Consider the following 8,509-nt stretch of genomic DNA (forward strand, 5'->3'; position numbering starts at 1 on the left):
TGTTATCGAAACGTCACAGGTCTGTGACATAATGTAGATTACAAAGGTACAAAGGCATGCTGACCACTGCATCCAGTGCACAGACTGTGTGAAATCAGTGTCCTACCTTCCTGCTCCTCTCCACATTTTATTTTATTGCCAACACTACAAATCTGTTTTATTTTTGTTATATCAGCTCTACATTTTTAAATACAAACACCTGCATTTTATGTCCAACAGATGTTATCAGTGATTTTATTTTTTTCATGAAAAATCCCAAAACAAAACAAAGATTTTAGAGATATTAGAATGCATTTCTTCATTTCATATATAGGATTCTTGAAGTGAACACAATTTTAAAAACTCCTCTCTCTGTACATTCTGTGCAAGAAAAAGGTAAATGAATATAACTGTCAGCTGCTGCAGCCTTTGTCTGTTGCACTCTGTAGACAGCGTTCATTAAAAAGTACAAGGAACAAGGAAGTGTGTGGAGGAACACATTTCGCAAGTATTAAGCATTTCTTCATCAACTTGGGTTTGGTGTTGCTGATGACTCATTTTGCTCTCAGTATGTTTTCTGTCTCAATCATGTGGACACAGCAGAGAAACTTTTATCTGGCAATAGGTGAGCTGCATTTGACATTTTTAGGTTGATCTGTCTTATTTTTCTATACTTACACAAAGGGTCAGCGTGACAAGCACTGTTACATTCAAAATGCCTTAAATTTAGAGTTAAATTTCCTTACACCAGATCTTTTCTTTAGTGTGTCTATATCAGAAACAAAACATGTTCATGTCTTGTTTCAGGTGTTTAATGAACCTTTGTTTTTTCTGCAGTCTCTTATCTCTTCATCTCATCTTCAGCTTCTGCAGGTCAGTCTTCTTTTGCGAAATTTGTTTCGGATTATAAGGTTTTGCATAAATATCACCACATGCAGAAAATGCTGAGCACTCTGTTGTCTTGTCTCTTTCTTTTGCTAGATTTTAACATCAGTTTAGTTGGGCCAGCTCGGTGCTATGGAAGAGTAGAAGTCTATAACAGCACCAGCAGGGGAAAACTCTGTGATGATTCCTGGGTCTTAAATGATGCTATAGTGGTCTGCAGAGAGTTGAAGTGTGGGAAGGCACTGGCAATCTCTCAGTCGGTCAGCTTTAATTCATCAAAAGAAGAAATGTGGCTTGCTGATGTAAACTGTTCGGGGCGAGAAACGTCTCTAATGCAGTGTCCTCATGGAAGATTTGGAGAAAATGGCTGTGAACGCAATAAGGGTGTGGTTGTCGTCTGTTCAGGTGATTTACATCTACATTTTAGAGCTAGGCCCATAGAGCTTTATAAGTCAATACACTTTGATGCAGGCATGCCACTTTGAGGTTAATAGGTGCAGCACAGGGGTGTAACACTTCCTACCTCAGAGCAGTTCCAAGATAAATTAGATTAATGATAAATGGTATTCATATAATTCCTGCAGTACAGTTGGCATTATAATAAGTAGACAAAGGAATGTGAGAATGCAAAATGATAATATGAGGTTAAGCATATTGCCTGTTTTGATCGTCACTGTAAACAAACACAAGAAGAAAAGTAAGAACAGTAAAGCTTCTGAACAGGAATATGAACCATCAACAAGTGACATGATGTGGCTGCAAAAATATCACTTATGCATTAATGCCTGTGAACCTTGTATATAAATATCTATTGTATATATCTGTATTTCTTGACATGCAAAGAGCATCTTATAGAGGAAGTCTTCATGACAGTTAGGATCAGCAGTTGAGTTGCTAAATTTAAAGTAACAAGTTGTGATTATGAATGACACTTCACAGTTGCCAACAGGTCTATTTTGATGATATTTAGTACAGTGTACAGTAATAGATTCCTAGACGACTGAAGTGAATGAATGCAAAATGTCTTACTTTAACACTGTAAAAGTGGTATGGACTGAATGCTACTTTGTTTTCCTATTTTTAATGTAGAGACCCTGCAGCAGCCCAACATCTCCCTGGCATCTCTTGATGAAGTACAGGTCTGGGGTCCTAATGCAGATGCAGAGATCACCAAGGGCCATAGCTTTGTCTTAACCTGCTTCATTAACTCAAGCATCAATCCAAGCCATTTCAGTCTGATCTTCTCCAACATCCCAAACATCAAGCCATCTGTCAACAACTCAGCTTCCTTTAGTTTCCCTGTAGCTGAGTATAAACACCAGGGCAACTATAGCTGTGTGTATTACATAACTCTGGAATCAGAGAACTTAACTTCTACCGAGTCAGCACCGATTCATGTTGTCATCAAATGTAAGTACTGGACATAAATATCACCATTACTGTATGTCATCTTCAGTAATTTACAGGGTCACTTGATCCAGTGCAACAAGTTCAAATGTGTAATGGAAAATGATAACACAACCAGCAATTCAAAGTAATACTTCCAAAAGTCGTCATTCCTGTATTATGTAAACATTAAGCAAACACTTTTTAAGATGGATCAGCTTTTACATCAACACTGTACTCACCAGCCACTTCATTAGGTGTACTCGTTCAACTTCATGTGGCAGCAACTCGATGCAGAAGAATTTTATTTAACCCTTTAAATAAAGGGGCGATCGTGGCTCAAGAGTTGGCAGTTTGTCTTGTAATCAGAAGGTTGCCGGTTCGAACCCCGGCTCCAACAGTGTCGGTCGTTGTGTCCTTGGGCAAGACATTTCACCCGTTGCCTACTGGTGGTGGTCAGAGTGCCTGGTGGTGCCAGTGTCCGGCAGCTTCGCCTCTGTCAGTGCGCCCCAGGGTGGCTGTGGCTACAATGTAGCTTGCCATCACCTGTGTGTGAATGGGTGGATGACTGAACGTGTAAAGCGCTTTGTAGTCCTTAGGGACCAAGTAAAGCACTATACAAATACAGGCCATTTACCATTTAAGACCTACCATAGAACCAAGTCCGCCAGAGCTTATCTTTATATTTTTACATGCCGTAGTGCCATTTTTGGGAGCATTTCAAGTTGCTATTCATCAATACAACCATTATAGCCCAAACTTTAATAATATGTATGCATTAAGTGCAAAATAACTACACAAATGGCAAAAAAGTGCCGTAAACTACAAAAAAAATAGAAAATCGTTTTTGGTTTTTTTACATCTAGTTAGAGAAATTTAAGAGGTTTATCCCTCAAAACTGTATATACAAAAACATTGCACAAAATAGTTTCCAACAACAGGAAATTTATTTTGAGTGTCTTCATGTTTTTGTTTTTGAGATACACCAATTTTTATATACTGCAGGAAAAAATGAAAATAAATATTATAATGCAAATTTGCAAAAAAAACCAAAAAAAAACAGCATGTGCATCAAAATAAACTATTTCCAGCAGTGCAATTTGAGTTCTAAGCATCCCAGAAACTATACAGAAAAGCATAGAGCCAAACATGACTTTTAAAAAAACCCCACCAGTGTAGGCTTATAAGGCCCCGAAGGTAAAAAAAAAAAACCCAAACAAACTACATTTTCTTGTTGCTGCAAGTGCTTTTTATGCAATTTTTGCAAAGCTTTATGTGGAAGGAAACTGTGACCTAGGACAAGCTGATGGCATAAGATGTAAGTACAACTCATCCGGTTTCATATGCAAAATTTTTTATTGCGCTAGCTTACGTGGTTGCAGTTCTACAGTGATTTAAAAAAAGTTACGCAAAACGGAGCGTTCCCGCTCCGACCGGTTATAAAGGGTTAAGGGATTTTAAATGCTGGTGGTCCGAGTATTTCTGAATCTGTGGATGTACTGGGATTTTCCCTCACAACCATCTTTAGGGTTTACAGGGGATGATCAGAACATTTTTTCTGCTCTTGCTCTTGACGAAGGCGGTCGCACTTTTCTCCTCTCCTCCTCCTCCTCTCCCTTAGCTTCCCTGCTTAGCCTCTTATGTCCTTGTCTAGTCTCGTGTTTTTTGTATTACTTTTCCCTGGAACACTCTCTCACAGTCTTTTCTCTAAAACCTAAAAGAGGAATTATGGATTGGATCAACTGGTCCCTGAATGCAATTGACACCCCATTCTCAACGAGAAGTTTGGGCTTGGGTGAGCCTGAGTGCTGAGGATATCTACCTATTCGGAACCATGGTAACAGGGTTCTGGCGGATCGGAGCTGGCTTGGCCCTGACTTATCGAAGAATTAAGAAAGCGGAACCGGCTGTTCAAACTCCCACAAGGCTGCCCGCTGGGATTGAAATGATGGGAGAGGAGTGAGTTTCTCAAAATGGGCTCATTGAGTGCAGCACGGATAAGATCTTGGAGAGGCTACGGCTGCTGTGACTGCAGACTGGATACATCTCGGAAGGGCTAGCTTGGAATAACATCTCTGGGCGCAAATTGGATGACATCTCGGGGAGGCACACTGCCGTGAGTTCTCAGAAATCGGCTCCTTGAGCACAAGAAATGACAACATCACAGAACGCAAGTATGGTGAAGCTCGCGGCTCTCCAACGTGAGATTGAGAGACCAGTGTTGGACTGTAGAACTGCTTTGAAATTCTCATGAGCCGTTTGCACTAAAGTAAAAACCACCATCACTTATGCGGATACCCCTTTGGCGCCAGTTGCGGTCTCAAGGCTGGAGCTGAACAACAACACCCTGATAACGACTGTGTTTAGTCTGTTCCTTCCCATTCCATGCAAGGCCACCTGGGTTGGCTGGAAGACTGTTTACTTAGCCTGGCAGGGCGAAGGACGCTGTCTCAGCTGAACTCTGGACACGCACACACATACATATACACTGATATGCACACACTCATCCCCCCTCCCTTTCCAAATGCCTTCGACGCTTGTTCCCTTCCGATGCTGACGGGGATCAAGGAGACCAGCGCACGCAGGCCCGGATGTACTGTCTAATTCGGCTGTCTCTCACGCTTTACCCACCCCTGTTTCTTGTCATGTGTTTCTTTGGTGTATTAAGAGTTTTTTCATGTGCTATGTGCAGAGGTGTTTTTTTTCTGTTCTCAAACTGATCTCCCTGTTGGAGCTCAGTCTGGGGGGAGTTATTTTTTTCTCCTTATCTTTCCTCATGTGGTGCATTTTCCATTGTTATACCTCTCTGACCTGTCTTCCCCATGTGATGGTTTGTGTAATGTATGTATGGTCAGAGGGTAAGATGGCGCCGCCATTGCGTGCAATAGGTCGACAGCCTTATGAAATTTCCCCTTGTGGGACTAATAAAGGTATATCAATATCAATATCAATATCCAAAAAGGAGAAAATATCTACAAGCTGATTGGAAGGCAACACTAACTCAAATAAATTGTTCAGCCAAAGTCTGAAGATCAGCTCTGAAAGCACAAAACATCAGACCTTCCAGTAGATGAGCTACACCAGGTAAAGACTACACTAAGTTCCTCTACTGTCAGTTAAGAACAGAAAACTGAGGCTACATTTCACACAGGCTCACCAATATTAGACTACAGAAGACTGGTTGTTGTTCCCTGTTCTAATGAGTACTGATTTGTGCAACATTCAGATAGTAGTATCAGAAATTGGTGTAAACAGCACTCCACATCTAAACTCAGCAACTCAGTGTTACCTTGGGTCCCAGTGTTCCAACATCTAGAAGAACTGGAGATTGACGATGTACAACACAAACTCTACGGCAAGAGGGCGAGAAGTAATAATCATCAGTAATGTCAGGTAAAGGGGGAGATATCATCCTTTTCACTCTCCTAGATTAGGTATTAAGCTCTAGGATCAACTGGTGCGATGAAGGCGTTGAATGCGAGAACAGCTGACCTGAAAGAGAAGATCGTGGTTGTACTGGGAACCTGGTCCATCTGTGCCCGACTACCAAAACTACAGAAAGTTTACTAGAAGATGTGAATGCAGCATTACAGACAATCCCTGCTGAGACCGTAACTGAAACCAACCAGGTGATCTACACCATGGCAACAGTAATCCTTTAGATGCTTGGCTACAAGATAAACAAACACAAGGAGCAGTACCCCTTCCTGCAGTTTCTTACATCACTCATGTTGCAAGAGAAAAGTCATCTGTTATGATGTTAGAGCGCTTCAACAGACAGCATGCTAATGCCGCTCTGTTTCCACACTAAGTGCTGCTCGCAACTGATCTTGAAACGGTGAAAGCAGAGCTAGTGGCAACTTGTCTGGTATGCTAATCTTCCATCAGTCTCCCATCAAGAGAAAAAAATGCAAGTTGCTGGCCTCTTAGCTTGACAACCTCCAGCCATTTTTAACAGGACATGGAGATGCCCATGAGAATATCTACCCCATACATACTGTCACAGACAACAGATAACTCCATATACAAGATAACAGTAAAGTAAGGGATGGATAGATCAAGCCAAATTAAAAAAGAAAAAGAAAGAAAACCTGTCCACAGCCTTACTGCTTCCATAAGAATTATGAAGATAAGTTACAAGATAAGCTGTTCATCAAATGCACTTTATTAACTGATCATCAGCTAGTCAGGTCTGTTTTAATACAATTCCACAATGTGTCTGGGAGTGTGGACTTTCCATCAACTGCCTCAACTGCAAAGAAACCCAAGTGTGAAATCAGGACCCACACACCATTTGATTGTCAGTCGTAGCACTTTTATTCGGATCCACAATGTTTTCCACTGCTACAGCACCTTGTGTTCAACTGGGAAGCTAGCTTTCCAGCTCCCTCCCACACCACACACACCTCTCCTTCCCAACTCCAGACACTAAAAGGGGGGAGAGCTTATCAGTTAAAATCCCTCACACCTGTACTCTTCGACCTCCCGATACTGCCCCTCCACTGCAGCAGAGTCAGAGACCGAACCTCTGCCACACCAAGAGCAACATCTCAGACTCTTCAGCTATATTGAACAGTATCATGTATGGCAAAAACTAAACACACCATATCAGCACAAACACTTTGCACTAACTTTTAAGCACAGATGTAAATGAGTTTGGTTTTGTTGTACTGTACCTGGGCACTCAGCAGTCATTGAGGCCACCATGAACTAATTGCTTCCATATTGTAATCCTTTATTTCTTAGTTCCTTGGCTGCTGCTGGTCTATTTAGTAGTTCCTGCTGCGATCCTGCTGCTACTGCTGGTCTTGATGGTGGTGTGTCTGGTAATCAGGAGACGACGAGCAAAACAACGTGAAGGCCATGTCCAGATGCAAAGTCTGTCCTTACCTGTGCAATGTATCAAATGAACAAATATGTCGGTGATATAGATGTGCATCAGTCAGTCAATCTTTTCTACTACTTATGTTTCAGTTACTGCCACAAATCGTTATGAAGATGAGGAGGAGGAGGAGGAGGAGGAAGAGGAAAGGGACTATGTGAATGTTCAACCAGTGGACAGAAACGACACACAAGAAGTGGATGAAAACAAAACTGATGATCATGATTATGAGAACATGGAGAATGAAGATAATTACATAGGATGCACACTGCTGTCTGTGAGTATAGAGGACAGAGCAGAGGAAGATACAGATGAAACCAGTGATGATGATAATTATGAGAACATGAAGGATGAAGATAATTACAAAGGATGCACACCACTGTCTGTGAGTATAGAGGACAGAACAGAGGAAGATACAGATGAAACCAGTGATGGTGATAATTATGAGAACATGAAGGATGAAGATAATTACAAAAGAAGCACACCTCTGTCTGTGAGTATAGAGGACAGAGCAGAGGAAGATACAGATGAAACCAGTGATGATGATGATAATTATGAGAACATGAAGGATGAAGATAATTACAAAGGATGCACACCACTGTCTGTGAGTATAGAGGACAGAACAGAGGAAGACACAGATGAAACCAGTGATGATGATAATTATGAGAACATGAAGGATGAAGATAATTACAAAGGATGCACACCACTGTCTGTGAGTATAGAGGACAGAGCAGAGGAAGATACAGATGAAACCAGTGATGATGATGATAATTATGAGAACATGAAGGATGAAGATAATTACAAAGGATGCACACCACTGTCTGTGAGTATAGAGGACAGAGCAGAGGAAGACACAGACAAACCCAGTGATGATGATGATGATGATAATGAAAACGACTATGAAAATGTAACGGAGGAATATGCTGAACAAACTGTAGACATTTATGGAGAGGAGCAGAAATTTTATCAAATCTTTTAGGTTTCCAATGATTAGTATCAACCTGGGGAGCCAACATATGAGAACTACACAAGAAGAATACACACATCAACACTTTGAAGTCCTTTGATCTTCTCGGTGTGAACTTCTATTTCATAGTGTGACATGAATCTAATATCTAATAAAATCTAATGCAGTGTTTGTTAACTCAGCCAAGGCAGTTATGTTTATGTACGTGAGTCATTCTGTCTATATGTACAAAAAACTGTACAATAGCTTGAAAGGTTTTTAACAATTTTTGATTAAACCTTGTAGGGGTGTAGGACAGGGCCATGTTAACAATCCGTTAACATGACCCTTACATCCACCAAAGTCACCAAAGTCAACTCAGTTAGTTAAAACTGATATAAACCCATATACTACAACAAAGAAACTAGGAT

General features: G+C 40.9%; 1 protein-coding gene across 1 annotated transcript; it reads left to right on the forward strand.

Moving 5' to 3' along the window:
• Positions 1 to 549: 549 nt before the first annotated feature.
• On the forward strand, positions 550 to 8,280 carry LOC146575452 (uncharacterized). Its single transcript, XM_085270179.1, has 6 exons — positions 550 to 604; positions 817 to 852; positions 961 to 1,269; positions 1,954 to 2,274; positions 6,997 to 7,128; positions 7,225 to 8,280. Exons 1-6 carry the CDS (start codon positions 550 to 552, stop codon positions 8,109 to 8,111), a joined length of 1,740 nt encoding a protein of 579 aa, XP_085126305.1. The 3' UTR covers positions 8,112 to 8,280.
• Positions 8,281 to 8,509: the final 229 nt, after the last annotated feature.

The sequence above is a fragment of the Mchenga conophoros genome, linkage group LG4 (genome assembly GCF_057382185.1).
Source record: "Mchenga conophoros isolate Kocher_MC1m ecotype Shallow Benthic linkage group LG4, M_conophoros_male_GT1.1, whole genome shotgun sequence".
Taxonomy (NCBI): domain Eukaryota; kingdom Metazoa; phylum Chordata; class Actinopteri; order Cichliformes; family Cichlidae; genus Mchenga; species Mchenga conophoros.